Raw genomic sequence first — 19,405 nt, forward strand, 5'->3', positions numbered from 1 at the left:
CTGTCAGTGTGGATATCAGAGGCAGGAAACAAAAAATACAATTGCAAACATGACTCCTAAAAAGTAAGTGCACATCCTTTGGCTCTTGGTTTTATTGAGAGGCAGGAGGGAGCTCTTTTTTCCAAGCTTTCCCAGGCAGAACAGACCTGCACGAGGATGACACGATGCTTTGCCCCTCTACAAAGTCTGTGCGAGCACGGTGTGTGCCACAGTCAGGAGGATGGTGAGCGTTGTGCTCACGGGGTTCCGACTCATGTTGGTCAGCCGAAGCTTTGCTTTGATCCATTTTCTGTACTGAGATAGGCGGACGTAGATCCCAGGATATTTGGGGCGGCCGCAGCCAACCCCAAAGCTGGCGATGCCGATGAGGTAGTACTTGTCAGTGTCGGGGTGGTAACACACCAAGGGGCCCCCGCTGTCGCCCTACAAATGAACACCACAAAAACCGGTAGCATGTAACTCCTTCCAGGAAACAATTCAGGCAGTAATCATTGTATTTTTTAGATTCGTTTTAAGCAGCTCAGTTAACTGGACAGTCACAATGACAGTAACACGTGGGCAGTAGCACATGGACAACTCAAGGTAAACCTGGTGTTGCTGAAAGACGCGGAATCGGCATCCCTGAGGTTGGAAAGGCCCTCCAAGCCCAAGCCCAAGCTCTGCCTGATCCCCATCTTGTCACCCAGACCAAAGCACTGAGTGCCACATCGTTGTTCCTGGGACACCTCCAGGGAAGGGGGCTCCAAACCTTCCTCGCCTTCCAATGCCTGACCACCCTTTCTATGGAGAAATTTCTCCTGATTCTGGTCAGCACTGCACTGACCAGAGCCCCAGGCCTGCACTGCTTCAGTATCTTTTAACTCAGGTTCTGTTGTTTTCTCTCTGCACCTTTTCATGCCTAAACCGTCACTCCTCACTGAATTGGGGAATGTGTTGTGCACACGGTGTGGGAGCTCCAAGAGACACAGTAAGGAACACACATCCCGTGTCTTGGCCGTGTCACCTGCTTAGGGAAAACTGCTGAGAGAAGCAGGAACTGTATCAGACAAAGCACTTAGGATACATTATGGGGTTTAATTAGAAATGTCTCTGTGTCCCAGCTGGTGCTGCAGATTTTGCCAGTGCTTTGGACCTGAGAACTGGTTTTTCCGAGAAAGAGGTGGTGATTGTTCAGCATTTAAACGAAAATCATGCCACATCCCTGAGCCACTTCCTAGAGCCCTATCCCTGAACCACATCCCTGAGCCATTTTCTAGAGCCCTATCCCTGAGCCACATCCCTGAGCCACATCCATGTCCAGTTCTGCTCTCCAGCACAAGAACAGGTGAGACATACATGTGCTTCACACACGCTCCATGGTACAGTGACACGTGTCTGTCCAATGTTTTGTATCGTGTATCATTTACTGACACCTTCGTGGCATAAGTATGTTGCATTCTTTATCCTTCCTCTTTGTTCACTTACTCCTGTCATCTTCTCAATATCACCAAATTCTTTGTGTATGTTTTTGCTTTGCAATCACTGTCCCACCCTTTTATGATGCTTCCTTTGCATTTGACATTTTTCCAGTTAGTATTTCTGCTGTTTTAATTCATTATGCTACAAATCACGATGCTGCTGAGCGTCTGGCTTGGGAGTTCCACCGAGGCAGGTGGGGCACCACCTCCCTTCTCACCTGGCAGGCGTCCGTGCCTCCGGCCCAGGCGCCGGCGCAGAGCACTCTGTTGTCCATGAGCCCCGCGTACCCTTCGGAGCTGTTACACAGGCTGGGAGGGAGGATTTCCACTTGGGCTTCTTTCAGCACAGATGAGATTTTACCTTGAATGGAGACAGAATTTAGAAAGGGTGAAATATGCTGGGGTGTGTAGCAATTTTACTGTGGTTTTTTTCGTTTCGCCAGCCTAGGTGTGTTCCTGGACATGTTTAGACATGGATATGACACGGATCCGAGTGGGTTAAGGGTTTGCAGACTTGGGTTTGATGAAGGTTTTGCAATTCTTCCTCAGAAGAAGCATCAATGAGAATACACCTGCCTTGCTCAAAGTGTCAGAGGTGACTTATCAAACAGGCTCATACAATCCCAGCTGACCCCGAAACTCCCCCACACAACACCAACTGGCATTGAATTTGTACCCAGTGGGAGTAAAGAGAGAGTTGGAGGGGGTGTAGTCATTCATAAATCCCATGGGAACACCCCAGTTCACAACACGTGGCATCAGAATTGTTGCTTTTCAATAAAATAGCTGTTTCCAGCAGCCCATGTTGACCTGCACCACAAATCTCAAATCAGCTGGGTTTATTTTCCTTTTTTTCATGTTATACTTGGAAGAAAGTCTGGGAAATTTATTCCTGTGGTTACAGCTGTGTGGGTCTAACCTGCTTGTGATGGAAAACCCCTGAAAGCCGATCCTCACTGCAGAGTTAAATGACGTTGTGTGAGGAGACCATAACCTGAGCAAATCCAGTTAAGAGTCACAGAATGGTTTGGCTTGGGAGGAACCTTAAAGATATCTTGTTCCCACCCCCTGCCATGGGCAGGGACACCTTCCCCTGTCCCAGGCTGCTCCAAGCCCCATCCAGCCTGGCCTTGGACACTTCCAGGGATCCAGGGGCAGCCCCAGCTTCCCTGGGCACCCTGTGCCAGGGCCTGCCCACCCTCACAAGGAGGGATTCCTTCCCAATATCTAATTTGAACCCGTCCTCTTTCAATTTGGTGCCGCTGCCCCTTGAAAGGTGGGAAAAGCCCTCTAAGTTCCAAGTGCAAAGTGAGTTTATACATTCAGGGAGCTGGAGTGGGTGGAACCTGCTGGTGTGTGGGTGAGAATGTGCTCAGCAGTGGCCAGAGCCCATTACCCTTCTCGGCCGTGCGTCCCCAGCCACTGATGTAGCAGTCGGAGCTGTTCTCCAAGGGCAGGACCAGGGCGGCCGGGGGCAGGCACATGGGCTGCACGTAGAGGCTGTGCCGCACCGCCGATTTCAGCTCAAACACCGCCACGTCGTTCTCAAAGGTTTCTCTCTTGAACTCCGAGTGCACAATGATCCTCCTGATCCTTCTTTTTGCTGTGTGTGGACTGTGTTTTTGAAGGTTGTGCACGCCCAGGACGGCTCGCCAGGAACATGGATCCCTACGAGAGAATTCACATGGGTTTTACATCGTTTTAACCGTTTGTTTTCATAGAATCATGGAATCCAGGAATGGGTTGGATTGAAGGCACCTTAAAGCCCATCTCATTCCACCCCCTGCCCTGGCAGGGACACCTCCCACTGTCCCAGGCTGCTCCAAGCCCCAATGTCCAGCCTGGCCTTGGACACTTCCAGGGATCCAGGGGCAGCCCCAGCTGCTCTGGGCACCCTGTGCCAGGGCCTGCCCACCCTCCCAGGGAGGAATTCCCTCCCAATATCCCCTCTAACCCTGCCTTCTTTTGCTTATGCACCTCTAGGAATATACATTGAAAATTCCATAGTAAATATTTCCTGGAACAAATTTGCCTCATTACCATTCTGTCCATGTGAACACTCCCTTTGCCTATTGATGGTTATGGCTGTTGAGGAAAATTCAGATTAAGGATTTCAGATGACACCCAGATTTTTCCTCCCACCCCATCTCAGCAGAAGCCACCAGGAGATGTTAGTCTGACAAAGCTAAAAATGTGGTTTTATTTTGGACAAAGGAAGGAGGTTCATCCCCCACAATGCTCATAAAGACTCTGCTTGTACCTAGACCTGGGAAATCCATTATCTAGAAGTAAAAATGATGACTATCAAGTTAATATTAAATTTAGAAATAGGAGTAGAGTCATTCAGACCTAATTTCTAGTCAAGTAATGTTGAAAAAAACCTTTATTAAGTGAGATTTGAATTTGGCCTGGGATGAGCTATAAAATTCAAATTAACCTCCAAATTTAAGGTAAAACTTAAATTGATAAAGAGGCATTATATTGCAAATAAATGTTTGTTAAATGCAAACAAGGAGCTGATGTAATGAAGTCCTGATAAAGGATAAAATTCCAAAGTTTGCAGATTTTACAGTTCACTTTCCCCCAGGTCATGGCTGTGTCAACACAGTTGATGTCAACTGATGCAGATTGTGCAACTGTGGTAAAGGCTGGAAAAGAGACCAGTGCTGAGAGCTGAAATGCTCCAGAGTTGCTGTAAGGGCAGTTAAAAGTCTGCTCTGAGGAGTTATTACCACATTGTCCAAAAAAAAAAAAAAAAATTAAATGCCAAATTGTTGGTTCTGATAAACAAGAAAAAAAGGAAATAGTGTTAAAACTAATGAATTGGAGTGTTTATAATCTAAATATCACAACATTTCTTGGTGAGTTTTAGTGGTTCAGAAAACTCTATTAACCAGAAAAATCAGAGCTCCGTGGAACAAAGCAGCCCAAACTACTTTGGGGAATGGGCTGGGGAAAGGAGCAGAAAACCTGGGATGAGAGAGGGTCCTCCTGCTCCAGCTGCTGTTCCACAGGGAGCAGCTCCTTCCCCAGCCATGACCCCAGCACTAGGCTGGGGTGAATAGCCCAGAGTTGGAAAAGCCCAGGTTCGGGGTTGGACGAGAAGATCTCATCCAATGTCTCACTCTGTGATTCTATAAATCAAAACCAAACAGCCCCTTATTAGAAACAACCCAGGTAGTTCTGGCCCAGGCCAGAAGGGCACAGCCAAGATTTCTTGATGTTGACTTATGATTCTTCACTGATTATTCCTGATGTTGGCTGCCCAGGGAGTTGGTGGAGTCCCCATCCCTTGAGGTACCCAAGGAATGACCGGAGGTGGCACTCAGTGCTCTGGCCTGGGGACAAGGTGGGGATCAGTCACAGGTTGGACTTGATGGTCTTGGAGGTCTTTTCAACCAGACCTGTGCCCAAGCCCCTTCCCCAGCTCTGTTCCAGGCTCTGGATATGCTCCAACCCCTCAACGTCCTCCTTGCCATGAGGGCCCAGAACTGGACACAGCACTTGAGTGGCCTCACAGTGCCCAGCGCAGGGGGACAACCCCAGCTCTGCTCCTTCGGCCACACTGACCGACACAGGTGCCCGTGGCCTCCTTCCCCGTCCCAGGCCCCGCTGGGCTGGCATTCAGCCGCGGTGCCCAGGGCTCAGCCCCGGTACCTACGTCCTGCCGTCCACGCAGTGCCCGGCGGTCAGCACAGCTCTCCGGCTCAGCAGGACGCCGCCGCACAGGTGCACGAACCGGACACCACCGCGCAGCACCTGCAGGCTCACGACCCACGGCCACGCGCCCTCCGGGGCCTCGTGGCCCCCCACGATCCAGGACGCGACACTCCGGGCCAGCGGCAGCTGCTGCTGACACTCTGCAAAATACAATGGGCCCCTTAGAGCACCCGGAGGGCAAAACTGAGCTTTTGGGGCAGCGCTTGTGGGTGCTCAGGGTTTATGGGCTGGTCTTTATTTCTGTTGTTTTGGGGTTTTTGCTTGGTTGGGTGCTTGGGGGTTTTGGTGGGTCTTTTTTGTTGCTGGTGGTGGTGGTGCTGGTTTTTGGTTGGTTTTTTTTGGTTGGTTTGGTTTTGCATTTTGAATCTCCAGCATAACCACAGCACAGGAAGGATACGGACCTGTTGGAGGTGAGGACACCAAGTTGTTTAGAGGGATGGAGCAGCTCTGCTGTGAGGAAAGGCTGGGGGAATTGGGATTGGGAGGAAAAAAGCTTCAGGTTAACTGAACTATGGCACTCCAGTCCCTGAAGGAGCTGCAGGAAAGATGGAGAGAGACCTTTTACACAGGCCTGGAGTGTCAGGACAAGGGGCAATGGCTTCAAACTGCCAGAGGGCAGGGCTGGATGGGATACTGGGAAGAAATTCCTCCCTGGGAGGGTGGGGAGGCCCTGGCACAGGGTGCCCAGAGCAGCTGGGGCTGCCCCTGGATCCCTGGCAGTGCCCAAGGCCAGGCTGGACATTGGGGCTTGGAGCAGCCTGGGACAGTGGGAGGTGTCCCTGCCCATGGCAGGGGTGGAATGGGAGCTTTAAAGTCCCTCCCTTCCAGCCAAAACCATTCCGCGGATCTCTGCACTGCAGGACGCGCTGCCTCACAGATCCCGGCGTCTGGGGATCCCGGGACTTCTCAGCCGATGTGAAATACGCGTATTTATCTGACTAAGGTGTATTTCTTGAGTATAGATTTGCGGTTAGGCGCGCTCAGTCGCTGCTACTTTACGAATTCACCAAATTTCGGTGTAAATGAGGTTTTTCCTCGTTTCCCCCCACCACGGCCCGCTCTGCTCAGGCTCTTCCCCGCTCGCATCCCCCTTCCCCGACCCGGCCCCGCTGGGTCCCGGTACCGTCACCGAGGTCCCTCGGGGCCGTCCCCCCGGGCAGGGGTCCCGCGAGCAGCAGCAGCAGCAGCAGCAGCAGCAGCGCGGGCCGCGCCCGCTGCATGTCCGCCGAGGGCCGAAGATGGCTGCGGGGCCTGAGGGCAGCCCCGGCGGGAGGCGCCGTTGGGGCGGCGGGGACGGCGCGGGAGCGCGGACGGAGGAGCCGGTGAGGGGCGGGAGGGGCCGCCGGGCCCTCACCGACCTCTGCCAGGGAACCCTCACCTGGGGCAAAGCGTCACGGGGCCCGCCCTCACCTGAGCAGAGGTGCAGGGATCTCATCTCTGCAAAGGGTCAAGGTTTTCAGCCGTGGGTCAGGGGGCCCAGCCTCGCCTGAGCAGAGGTTCAGGGGGTCTCACCCTCGCCTGGGCCAAGGGTCAGGTTTGGGGGTTCAGGTTCCGTCAGGTGGAGCAGGAACAGCCGTGAGGGAGCGTGGGGAGGGGGCAGCAGGTCCGACGGAGCCCCAGCGACATGCCAGCTGGGGAGCACCTGAAGGAGCCCCGTCCCAGAGTTAACCAGGCACAGGCAGCAGTCTCTTTCCATTTATACATTTATTTTCTGCCTCCCGGGCGGGTTTTTTGTTGTCCTGGGATCCTCCCTGGCTGCACCGGGCTGGGTTAGCAGCAAGGGTTAACCCTGCAGCAAGGCAGGGTTAGCAGTGCCAGGGCTCCAGGAAGGAAACAGCCTCAAGTTACACCAGGGGAGGTTTGATTAGATAGGAGGAAAGATTTCTTCACAGAAAGGGCTGTCAGGCCCTGGCACAGGCTGCCCAGGGCAGTGGTGGAGTCACCACCACTGGAAATGTTCAAAAGACATGTGGATGTGGCATGTGGGGACATGGTTTAGTGGTGAACATGGTGCTGGTGCTGAGTTAACTGTTGGACTCTGATCCAAAAGGTCATTTCCAACCTTGCTGATTATGTGATTCAGAGACATTCAGAAAATTGACCCTCTCTTATCACCTGATAGTTTGGCTTCCGATTTAAGTCCTTCACTGTGTTACTGATACAGGCACGTGTGGAAGAGCCTGTGCCGTGCAGGGTGTGTTGGTCAAATGAAGAATTTTGGGGGACGGGGGGCAGGACAGGGGTTACTTCACCCCGTACCCCACGATGTGTGGCTCGATGGGCATCCAGGGCAGCGCCACACTTATGTGTTGTATCTTCAGCTCTGAGAACTTGGCCTCTTCCAGATTCTTCCATAGCTCTCTCGTGAGGCAGCATCCAGCAAAGATGAGTTTCCAAGTCGGGTAACAGACCTGCTGCCAAAAATACTTCCAGCTGGAATGCTCAGCGGCCACGTGCTCCAAGAAATAGAAAGCTCCTCCCTGGGAACAGAGAGTCTTCTTACAGCGGGTGTTGGGGTCACGCCAAGCGGCTCCCACCACCCCCTCTCTTCCCCTTTTCCCTCTTTTTTCCCTCCCCTCTGTCAGTTGGAATTAATGAAAGAAGGAAACATCCAGATATTCAAAATGCCCATTCAAAAAGCACAAAGAATTGACTTATTTGATCCCTCTTTTATTCCAGCAAGAGTTTGTTGTGGTTTTGTTTAAATTAGTTGTTACTATGACTGTTTTTTCCAAAGGAAACTAAGATAAATGTGCAAATCTGCTCCAACCCATCAGTTTTTCATAGAGGGCAGAGTTAGATGAGATATTGGGAAGAAATTCCTCCCTGGGAGGGTGGGCAGGCCCTGGCACAGGGTGCCCAGAGCAGCTGGGGCTGCCCCTGGATCCCTGGAAGTGTCCAAGGCCAGGTTGGACATTGGGGCTTGGAGCAGCCTGGGACAGGGGAAGGTGTCCCTGCCAGGGCAGGGGGTGGAATGGGATGAACTTTAAGGTCCCTCCCAACCCAAACCAATCCATGATTCTATGAAAATGCCACTTCAAAGGCTGAAAGTCTGTTGCAAAAATACCCCAACAAACCATCTGGTTTTAATCTGCAGCTCATTAGTAACTCCAAGGGAATAAGGTGTTTAATTAGACTGCTCTGGTCCTACAGGTAGAGCAGCTCCACTTCACAGAGGCTGAAGCAGTTCATTTAAAACAGATCTCTAAGCCTTGGTCAGAGCTTCCCACCCAAGGAAAATCCGGTGAGTGGGGAGGGACAACACCACATTCTGCTTTAAATGATGGGCTGTGATTGCTGCTAGCTTTGTAACTACTTTTAGTTAGCAGTATGTTGCTTTTAGGATTCTAAGCCTAAACCAGTCTGCCCAGTACCCTTTGCAGCACTCAGCCATACAGAGTGTTGTAGGAACCAAGCTGAGTCTGGGTTTTATGCTCAAACCAACTCTTTTCCACTTGTTTTTGTTTTTTTCCCCTTTCCCTGTGGCATGGTGCCTCTGGAGTAGGTGTTAAAGGTAATAACAGGTTTTTTTCCAGGTACTCACCGGCCGGAGCACCCGGAGCACTTCCTTCAGGGTGCTGCTGACGCTGTGCACGGAGCACAGCACCAGGGTGCAAACCACGGCATCCACGGAGCCGCTGGGCACCTGGTGCAGGTCTTCTCCCGCAGCCACCAGGAACCGCTCGTAGTGGAGGTGCTCGTTCTTCTTCATGTTTCTGGAGAGACTCTCCTGGAAGTGGGGGTTGATGTCGGTGCAAGTGATTTTGCAGCCCGGTGGGTAGAACTGGAAGTTGGTGCCGCTGCCAGTGCCTATCTCCAGCAGCCTCAGCTCCCCTGAGGGGCCTCTGAAATCAGGAAGATTACGGAATAGTTCCTGCTTGTGCTTCTTTGACTTCCTCTCGTGAACTACACCAATCTTGTCCAAGATGAAAGGAAAAAAGACCTTCCTGCAGAAGGGCTCCCACATGCCCAGGAAGGACAGCAGGTAGATGGGCGAGGCTAGCAGTGCCAGGCAAGCACGGAGCAGGAGGACGCTCGCACCGGCCTCTGGCATTTTCAGCGTGGGCAGAGGATCCACGCAGAGCAGAACTGCTTCTCCTGTGTGTTAGAGCTCGGGGAGTTCAGTCAGAGCTGCCTTCATGTACTCATCGTGTCCTCTCAAAGTACATTCAGCTGCTTGGGTTGCTCTGGCCGACTCTTTTCCGCAGCTGATTTCTAAGTCCGGTCACAGGCGAGGACAGAACAGTGCAGGTGCAGCCAAGCGGTGACCAGAGTGCCCCGGCTGGCAGGGGAGGAGCTGCCGGTTTGTTCCCGAGCCGGGACAAACTGGGCAGCACAACTCCATTTGTCCCTGGCAAAGTTCTCCAAGTGGCCTCATTGGGTGCTCGGCAGTTCCGGGTACAGTCATGTCTCTTAAAGCAGCCTGTGCTGCCCTGGGAAGCTGAGCCGAGCTCCGGATCTCTGCAGGAGTTTCATTAGGGGTTTGATTAATGTTTCACTTCAAGCAGTTGTTAGGGAGTTGATTTTCCAGCCGCTGTGAGTTGCTGGGTTTGCTCAGCAGCTCCGTGCTCTCTCTGAACAGCAGTTTTAAGTCTTTGCAGTTTGAGGACACCTTAAATCCTCTGGCAGGCGAGAACAGGCTCCCAGTGATCTTCCAGACCTTTGATGGGAATCATGGACAGAGATAAAAGAGTTTATTAATTCACTAGTTCTGCATGCAGCTTGTGGAGTTCGGGTTTTTATTTGGGTCGAATCAACACTGACCACTCCACGAACACATTCTGGAGGACTTTGTCAACTCTGTGGTCACCAGAGTTTTCCAAAGGATTTGGTGGCAGCGTGGATCAGCCATTAACAGGTGACAGCTCTGCTCCAGGTGGCACGAGGATCCAAGGTCCCTAATAACCTTGGAACAGTTCTGCTGGGGGGTGCGTTGGAGTTTTGTTTTCCTGGGAATGCCACCAGTGTGTCTCCTCCTCCCTCTGGTGGCAATAAAGCAAATTAAACCCGGGAGTAATTAGGTGCTTCATTAATGAGCTCTGTTGTTTTCATGCCTCCACCTTGTGGCAGCTACAAACAGATTGAACAATGGGAATCACAGAATCGTTTAGGTTGGAAAAGACCTCCAAGATCGTGTCCAGCCTTTATTTGCTGTGTGTTGTGTGTGCGGAGCACAAAATGCGGGCAGTAATGGATTGTTTTATTACAATCTGGTTGTTTATGCGGTTTTAATTCCTTGCTGCTGTGCTGCAGGGAGTCACGGAAATGGTTAAAGTGGCCAAGGAAAGTGGGGAAGTGTCACTCGGTTGTGCAGGAATTTGTGTTTCCCCTGGGACTGCATCTCTTCTGGGGTCTGGTGGGATCACTGAGGTCCGTTAGGAAGTTTTTTGTGGTTTCTTATCCCTAGCCACCCCCCTTGGTGTTGACCAGTTTATTCCTCAAGCTCCTGGCTCAGGGATCCCTCACACAAACCGAACCAAGGCCCCTAGGCCAGGGTGTCCTTGAAGTGTTTCTGGTGCGCAGCTCAGGCAGTCCGGGGGTGTCCTAGTTGGAATCCCAGGGGTGCTCCTGAAATTCACAGGGATGACCATGGACACAGGGATGATGGCAGTGATGGGCACAGGGATGATGGCAGTGATGGGCACAGGGATGATGATGATGACGATGATGATGGACACAGGGATGATGACGATGGTAGACACAGGGATGACGATGGACACAGGGATGATGGCAGTGATGGACACAGGGATGATGATGATGATGATGACGATGGACACGGGGATGATGATGATGGTAGACACAGGGATGATGATGATGGACAGAGGGATGACAATGACGGACACTGGGATGATGACAATGACAGTGATGGACACAGGGATAATGATGATGATGATGGACACAGGGATGCTGATGGACACAGGGATGATGGTGATGATGAGGTGGTGATGATGATGATGGACACAGGGATGGTGATGGACACAGGGATGATGCTGAGGATGGTGATGATGGGGACGGACACAGGGGTGATGGTGATGGACACAGGGATGCCGATGGACACAGGGATGATGATGATGATGATGATGGTGATGATGGACGCAGGGATGCTGATGGACACAGGGATGATGATGGTGATGATGATGATGATGATGGTGATGATGGACACAGGGATGCCGATGGACACAGGGATGATGATGATGATGATGGTGATGGTGATGATGGACACAGGGATGCCGATGGACACAGGGATGATGCTGCTGCTGCTGCTGCTGATGGTGATGATGGTGGTGATGATGATGGTGATGGTGATGATGGACGCAGGGATGCCGATGGACACAGGGATGATGATGGTGATGGTGATGGTGATGATAGACGCAGGGATGCCGATGGACACAGGGATGATGATGATGATGGTGATGATGATGATGGTGATGGTGATGGACACAGGGATGCCGATGGACACAGGGATGTTGCTGCTGCTGCTGCTGCTGCTGGTGATGATGATGGTGATGGTGATGATGGACGCAGGGATGCCGATGGACACAGGGATGATGATGGTGATGATGATGATGATGATGGTGATGATGGACGCAGGGATGCCGATGGACACAGGGATGATGCTGCTGCTGCTGCTGCTGCTGCTGATGATGATGGTGATGGTGATGATGGACGCAGGAATGCCGATGGACACAGGGATGATGATGATGATGATGGTGATGGTGATGATGGACGCAGGAATGCCGATGGACACAGGGATGATGATGATGATGATGGTGATGATGGACGCAGGAATGCCGATGGACACAGGGATGATGATGATGATGATGGTGATGGTGATGATGGACGCAGGAATGCTGATGGACACAGGGATGATGATGATGATGATGGTGATGGTGATGATGGACGCAGGGATGCCGATGGACACAGGGATGATGATGATGATGATGGTGATGGTGATGATGGACACAGGGATGCCGATGGACACAGGGATGATGCTGCTGCTGCTGCTGATGATGGTGATGATGGTGGTGATGATGATGGTGATGGTGATGATGGACGCAGGAATGCCGATGGACACAGGGATGATGATGATGATGATGGTGATGGTGATGATGGACGCAGGGATGCCGATGGACACAGGGATGATGATGATGATGATGGTGATGGTGATGATGGACACAGGGATGCCGATGGACACAGGGATGATGCTGCTGATGATGGTGATGATGGTGGTGATGATGATGGTGATGGTGATGATGGACGCAGGGATGCCGATGGACACAGGGATGATGATGATGATGGTGATGATGATGATGGTGATGGTGATGGACACAGGGATGCCGATGGACACAGGGATGTTGCTGCTGCTGCTGCTGCTGCTGCTGATGGTGATGATGATGGTGATGGTGATGATGGACACAGGGATGCCGATGGACACAGGGATGATGATGGTGATGATGATGATGATGATGGTGATGATGGACGCAGGGATGCCGATGGACACAGGGATGATGCTGCTGCTGCTGCTGCTGATGATGATGATGGTGATGGTGATGATGGACGCAGGAATGCCGATGGACACAGGGATGATGATGATGATGATGGTGATGGTGATGATGGACGCAGGGATGCCGATGGACACAGGGATGATGATGATGATGATGGTGATGGTGATGATGGACGCAGGGATGCCGATGGACACAGGGATGATGATGATGATGATGGTGATGGTGATGATGGACGCAGGGATGCCGATGGACACAGGGATGATGATGATGGTGATGGTGATGATGGACACAGGGATGCCGATGGACACAGGGATGATGATGGTGATGATGGTGATGATGGTGATGATGGTGATGATGATGATGGTGATGGACACCGGGATGCCGATGGACACAGGAATGATGCTGCTGCTGATGGTGATGATGATGATGGTGATGGTGATGATGGACGCAGGGATGCCGATGGACACAGGGATGATGATGGTGATGATGATGATGATGGACACAGGGATGCCGATGGACACAGGGATGATGCTGCTGCTGCTGCTGCTGATGATGGTGATGATGATGATGGTGATGGTGATGATGGACGCAGGGATGCCGATGGACACAGGGATGATGATGATGATGATGATGATGGTGATGGTGATGATGGACGCAGGGATGCCGATGGACACAGGGATGATGCTGCTGCTGATGATGATGGTGATGGTGATGATGGTGATGGTGATGATGGACGCAGGGATGCCGATGGACACAGGGATGATGATGATGATGGTGATGGTGATGATGGTGATGGTGATGATGGACGCAGGGATGCCGATGGACACAGGGATGATGGTGATGATGGTGGTGATGATGGTGATGATGATGATGATGATGGATGCAGGGATGCCGATGGACACAGGGATGATGATGGTGATGATGGTGATGATGATGGTGATGATGATGATGATGATGGACGCAGGGATGCCGATGGACACAGGGATGATGATGATGATGATGATGATGGTGATGGTGATGATGGTGATGATGATGATGGTGATGGACACCGGGATGCCGATGGACACAGGGATGATGGTGATGATGGTGATGGTGATGATGATGATGATGATGATGGTGATGGTGATGATGGACGCAGGGATGCCGACGGACAAGGCCCGGGGCTTCCCCGCTCCCCCCGCGCCTCTCTCGGTGTCTCCGGAGCGCCCCCCTGCGGCGCGCGCGGGGCGGGCGGGGGCCGGGCCGGGCGGGGGGGGGAGCGCCGGGAGCGCACCAAGATGGCGACACCCGCAGTCCCTCCCGCAGCTCCCCCCGCGCCGCAGTCCGGCAGCGCCGCGCCGGGGCCGCGCTGAGCCCGCCCGACACGGTGAGTCGCAGCCCCCGAGACCCCCGCGGGCTCCACCCGCAGCTCCCCTCGCTTATCGTTCTGTTGGATCCATCCCCCCGTACCCCTTCGCGCAGCCCCCCGGGGGCTCTGCCGCAGAGCGCGGCCCGGAGAGCCCCGGGGACATCGGAGGCGGGTTGTGGGGCGGTGCGGGGGGAAGGGCCTGGGGAGCCCCCAGCCCCAAATCCGCCGCGTGAGGAGGGTCCCGGAGCCTTCCCCCTTCTCAGCCGCCCCACCGGTGGATGCCCGGTCACCCCGCGCCCAGGGAAAGGGATCGGGGGCGCCGGTTCTCTGCCCACTCAGCGCTGCCCTCCGCGCCCCATCCCGAGCCGCGGGGCTCCGGCAGCCGCTGCCCAGGCCCGGGAGGCTCCGTCCGCTGCAGCCCGAGGCCCCCGGCCCTGCGGGGAGTGGGGGGGGGGGGGGGGGGACGGTGCCAGGCCCGGGCTCGGGCTCAGCGTCCCCCAACCGGTCTGGGAAGGGGCAACCCTCTGCGCCCACCCTCGACCTGGAGCCCCGTTTGGGCCCCATCCTTCCATCGTTCCATCTATTCCTGCATCCCTCCCTCCATCCCTCCCTACATCCCCCCTCCACCCCCGCTCCACCCCACAGCCTGGGGGGCCCACGGGACCCTCCTCCTACGCCCCAAATTCGGGTCCGTGCTCTTTGCATTGTAGGAAGGGAGAACCCGAGTTCTCCTCGATGTCCCTTCCCCCTCGGCCCTCGCTGCAGCGCTGCTCTATCCCTCCGCCACCCCCTGCTCCCACCGCTCGGCATGCAGAGCCTGCCCTGCCCGGAGAGGGGGGGATCTTGGAGGACAGGGGGTTTTTTGGGAGCGGAGGCGGGCAGGGGGATGCTTGGGGCAGCCTTGGTGTTCCACCAGCTGACCCAGCTGTTGGGTCAGCATCGTGGTTGTGTCTCTTCCTTCCCTCTTTCCTTCCGCCACAGATTTTGGGGGGGATGGTGAGGGCAGATTTGGTTTATATTATTTTTTCCCTTCCTGCTGGGAGGGAATTGCACATTCACGAGGTTTTTCTATTAAAAATCTGGGTGTCTTCCTCCCCTCCCCCTGCGTTCTGGTGCAAACTGATGCCCAGCTGATGTGGGGGTGGGGACACCGGGAGATGCTCCACGGCAGCGGCTGCGGATGATCCGGGGTGAAGTCGGAAAGTCTGGGAAGGGGGTGTGTGTGCAAGGGGCAGCAGCTGGATCCGGACCCTCGGGCCCTGAGCTGAATTTTGGAGGGTGATCCCAGGTGTGGGAGGATCATTCTTGTCCCCTCCGTGCCGTGTCGCAGCGGTCGGCGGGAGCCCCCCGAGGGGCCGCGCAGGTGGGGCGGGTTTCGCGGCTCCGGTTCTGTTTGTGCTGTGTGTGGACGTGTAACCCGGTCCTGGCACACTGCAGCATTCCACCCGCACCGGCAGCCGTGACCGGGACGTCCTCTTTTCACACCGGGAAGATTTAATTGGGAGGAACGGAGGGGCGGGGGGTCCCCGTCCCCCTCCTGCCGGTGCCTTTAGAGGCGGAAAGGGAGGAAAGCGTGACGGTGGTGGTCTTCCCGGGCAGTCCTGGTGTGGAGGGATGGGGCCTGGAAATAGTCCTGTTTTCCTGTGTCGGTGATGGAGGTTCCAGGAAGCTCTGGGGTCGGTTCCTCCAGCGGGGCAGAAGGTGTGGGCAAGGCTGGAGGGGCCCATGGGCCGCTCCCCGCCTGCCTGCCCGCAGCCAGAGTCCCCTGTGCCCCTGACTGTCCCCTCGGGCCCATCCTGATCTCGCCGTTCTTCAGGGGCAGGTGCGTCGCATAAAGTTGCTGAAGCTGTTTGGGATCCCTAAATAGCCCTAGGCTTGGGGAGTTGGTGCCTTTTGGAGTAACAAGCCCTTGCACTCTGTTGGGACCTTTCCCTGATGGGTCTGTCCTAAGGCCTCCTGGAGCTCCAGTGCTCGGGTTTTCCATCCTTTGTGTGTTTAGAAAGTCCCTGTTCTTCACTTTAGTGTTTTATATAAAATTAACAACATGACCGAAGGGCTACTTGATCATTTTAACACATTTGGGTGCTTCTGCAGTGTTGTTCATCCAGGGTGGAGGACCTGGACCCATCGCAGATAATTTAATCAGTTATATAAGCTTGGATGTATGGCTTAGATGTAGATCATGGTATAGATACTGTACTGCTCAGTGGAACAAGTATAATCCTGTGGCTCTTTGGTGGGAGGAGGTTTCTAATAGGCAGGAGGGCGAGCGATCACGTGCCTCAGGAAATGGAGCATGGCCGTGCCTTCATTCTGTTAAATAAAGCAGAAACAAAGTCAGCATTGAGTGGAAATGAAGGAGCTTCAAAACACAAATCACGCTATCATCTTCCTCCTGTTTGTTGCCGTGTCTGTGCTTGGTGGTGGGGCTGCCTGAGTGTGTTTTTCATTAAAATGACCTGGTATGGGTTTCCATCTCGATGGAGAGTTGCTGTTTTTCAATGGCTGAGTGGTGCTGGCCCCGAGGCCGTGCGGCTCCGTGGGCTCCTGCCGTCACATGGTAGCCCTTCGCTATCGATCGCCTTCCCCCGAAGCGGCTGCGACTCCATTGACATCGACAGATACACTGGGATCAATAATTTATTGTTGAGTTCAGAGCAATGGGCTGGGTTAGAGCAGGAGCAGTAAAACAATGAAACGAGTTGGGAACAAGCACAGGGGGAATAATTTCAGGAGCCACAGAGAGGAAACGCGTGCGATGGCTGACATTGGTGATGGTGGGGTGGAGAGCTGGTCATTGTGGGACCGCTGGCCGCAATCTGGTGGGGTTCAGGAATGACTAAGTGCTTGGACTGTCCCCTTTGTGCCTCATTATCCCATTTCTGTGCAGAGGTGGAGAATACAAGTAGGGAAGAAGTGGCTTCCTGCTGCAGGAGTATTACAAAACCTCCCTGACATTAGCTCAGGTTCCAGTCTGGCTTTTAACACTTCACATGTTCTTCTGTCTTAGGCAAAACTGTCTCCTTTTCAGGAGGGATTTCTTCACAGAAAGAGTGGCCAGGCCTTGGAAGGGGCTGTCCAGAGACTGGTGGAGTCCCTATCCCTGGAGGTGTCCAGAGAATGGCTGGACATGGCACTCAGTGCTCTGGTCTGGGTGGCAAAGTGGGGATCCGTCACATGTTGGACTCGATGAACTTGGAGGGCTTTTCCAGCCTCAGTGATTCTGTCTTGAAGTGCTGTTCCAAAGTTAGAGCCGCTTCTGCCTTCCCTTCCCTCAGCCTTGTCCTGGAACTGTTATTCCTGCCTAATGGAGCACTCCAGCAGATGGGAGAGTTTGAGGAGGAAGAGCAGCTCGTGGGGCCTGGGCTGTATCAAAGCTGTGTCTTTGCTCCTTCCTGAACAGAGCCATTTCAAAATTCAAAGATCTTGCTACCCTCTGAAAGTCCCATGCCATGCTTCTTGTACTTCTGCCCCAGCAGGAAAGTGAGAGGAGTTTATAATGAAGTCTGCTGAGAGCTGATTTGGGGAGGAATGTTTGTTGAGTACTGTGTGACACCTGCTGAACTGTCCAGGTGGTGGTATTAAAGTTACAGGAATAACTATACAGGTGGTCTTAAAGTTGTGGAAATGAGCCCTTCATTGCTGGAGAAGGGAGCAGTGAGTTGTGGAGAGTGAGAAAGTCCCCCCTGAGTCCCCCTTTCTCCAGGCTGAGCCCCCTCAACTGCTCCTCAGTGTGAGATCTGTCACCCAGGTGGGAAAATGCTCTGGAAACATGAGGTTGAATGACAAATGTGGCCATTGCAGTGGTGTTTCCAGTGGGAGATGAACTTTTTTCTTGTCTCTTGAGTGAAATCAGTTGCAGGACGGTGATGTCAAGACAACCAGGAATAACTGACATTAGCAGAGGGAGATGTTTGGCTGAGCAGATACTCGGGGTGTTTAGGAGGGAAGAAAACAGTGTTGCTCCATAAGGAAACCTGGGTTGTGTTCCAGCACATGGCAGAAATTCCAAGAACCATGTTTTAACAGAGCATTAGAAGGGGGTTATTTATTCTCCCCCCTTTCGTATTTGTCCCTTTTGTACCCAAACCATCTGAGTGCTCCACAAGCAATTAATTCCCCCAAAATTATGGTGTAAAATAACCATTCCCTGACTTCTGTTTGATGGGTTGTGGATGGGCTGAATGAACAGAACGAGGAGTTAAATTTGGGTTAGTGGCTGAACTCTTGCACAAAAGCTATTTTGAACAGCTCTTTGTTCACAAGTTTGAATGTGAAAGGAGGAAGTTGAAGCACTTCAGGTTCTTTAGTTTGTGAACCTCCAACTTCTGTGTGAGTTTGGATATAAACACGAGTCAGCTTTGAGTAATGACAGAATACAGAACTGGGGATTAATTAATTAACTGGGATTAACTAGTTCTGATTCTTGTAACTTGCTGAGGGATGTTACTGAAGCCACACAGCTACTGGGAGGAGGTGAGGACCCTGCAGGAATCGGTCTTAGTTGGTCTTTGTTAAAGTATTGTTAAATAACGATATGTTTCTGTGTGGTCAAGTCTTCAAGGCCAGGCTGGACAGGGCTTGGAGCAACCTGCGATGGTGGAAGGTGTCCCTGCCCATGGCAGGGGGTGGAACAGAATCAGCCTTCAGGTCCCTTCAAACCCAAACCATTCAACCTTTCTATGATGCTAGTATTTTTCTGTTGCTGTTGGTTGCTTTTCTCTTTCCTCTGTATATTTCTGTTCATTTTTCTACCTTTAGAGGTGTGTCTGTCCAAGTTCAGGTCTTCCATGGCCATTTCAAGACCATGAGCACTTCCCTGCCCTGTCCCAAGTCTGCCCTTGACGTCCACCTTGAGCCAAGCACCCGGGGAACTTCCACAGGGTTTTACATAGGGTGGGGAAACACCCAGCATCAAGCAGTAAGTGCTGCTTGGGAATGGAAATACTTCCTTTTTCTTCCACTTTATAGCATCAAATGTGCCATGAGAGCTTTCCTGAAGGAAAGGTCCCTCCTTCGCTGCTGCTGCTCACATCGCTGCCCCTTCTCATGGGTAAAACTGGCCTGTTCTAGACACAGGATTCACTGCAGAGGGGAATTGGAGGCTGAAGGCTACTTCCAGCCGTGGACTTCCCCATGGATGGATATTTTGGGTTTGCTTGAAGCTTTTTAGGCTCTCCTGCAGCAGGATTTCAGGGAGCTGTTCATCTACGCCGTGTTTTCCTTCCTGCCTCAACCCTCACGTTGGAACCAAGAGCCACGTGTGTCCATGTGGGTTATGTAAAAATTCACACAGAAGGTCTCTCTCTCTCAAAGACACACTGTGAATGGCTGAGTCTTGGTAATTAATACAGGAAGAAATGTATTAAAGCAAG

General features: G+C 52.9%; 3 protein-coding genes across 5 annotated transcripts in view; 1 reads left to right on the forward strand and 2 right to left on the reverse strand.

Moving 5' to 3' along the window:
- Positions 1-64: 64 nt before the first annotated feature.
- On the reverse strand, positions 65-6,450 carry TMPRSS12 (transmembrane serine protease 12). Its single transcript, XM_032093817.1, has 5 exons — positions 6,301-6,450; positions 5,119-5,317; positions 2,854-3,125; positions 1,676-1,818; positions 65-423 (listed from the first exon to the last, which is right to left on the reverse strand). Exons 1-5 carry the CDS (start codon positions 6,395-6,397, stop codon positions 178-180), a joined length of 957 nt encoding a protein of 318 aa, XP_031949708.1. The 5' UTR covers positions 6,398-6,450; the 3' UTR covers positions 65-177.
- Positions 6,451-7,206: 756 nt separating this feature from the next.
- METTL7A (methyltransferase like 7A) lies at positions 7,207-9,475 on the reverse strand. The gene is made up of 2 exons (XM_032093818.1): positions 8,722-9,475; positions 7,207-7,657 (listed from the first exon to the last, which is right to left on the reverse strand). The coding sequence occupies exons 1-2, from the start codon at positions 9,229-9,231 to the stop codon at positions 7,421-7,423; spliced, it is 747 nt and encodes a 248-aa protein (XP_031949709.1). The 5' UTR covers positions 9,232-9,475; the 3' UTR covers positions 7,207-7,420.
- Positions 9,476-9,640: 165 nt separating this feature from the next.
- Positions 9,641-19,405, forward strand: part of SCN8A (sodium voltage-gated channel alpha subunit 8) — a 59,529-nt gene continuing 49,764 nt past the window's right edge. For 2 of the 3 annotated variants that reach the window (XM_032093813.1, XM_032093814.1), the window contains exon 1: positions 13,933-14,048. The gene's annotated coding sequence lies outside the window, so the exon portion shown is untranslated. Of the gene's footprint in view, positions 10,036-13,932; positions 14,049-19,405 lie in introns of those variants that run through there. The other variant, XM_032093815.1, reaches the window with a different exon arrangement.

The sequence above is a fragment of the Corvus moneduloides genome, chromosome 30 (assembly GCF_009650955.1).
Source record: "Corvus moneduloides isolate bCorMon1 chromosome 30, bCorMon1.pri, whole genome shotgun sequence".
Lineage (NCBI taxonomy): Eukaryota > Metazoa > Chordata > Aves > Passeriformes > Corvidae > Corvus > Corvus moneduloides.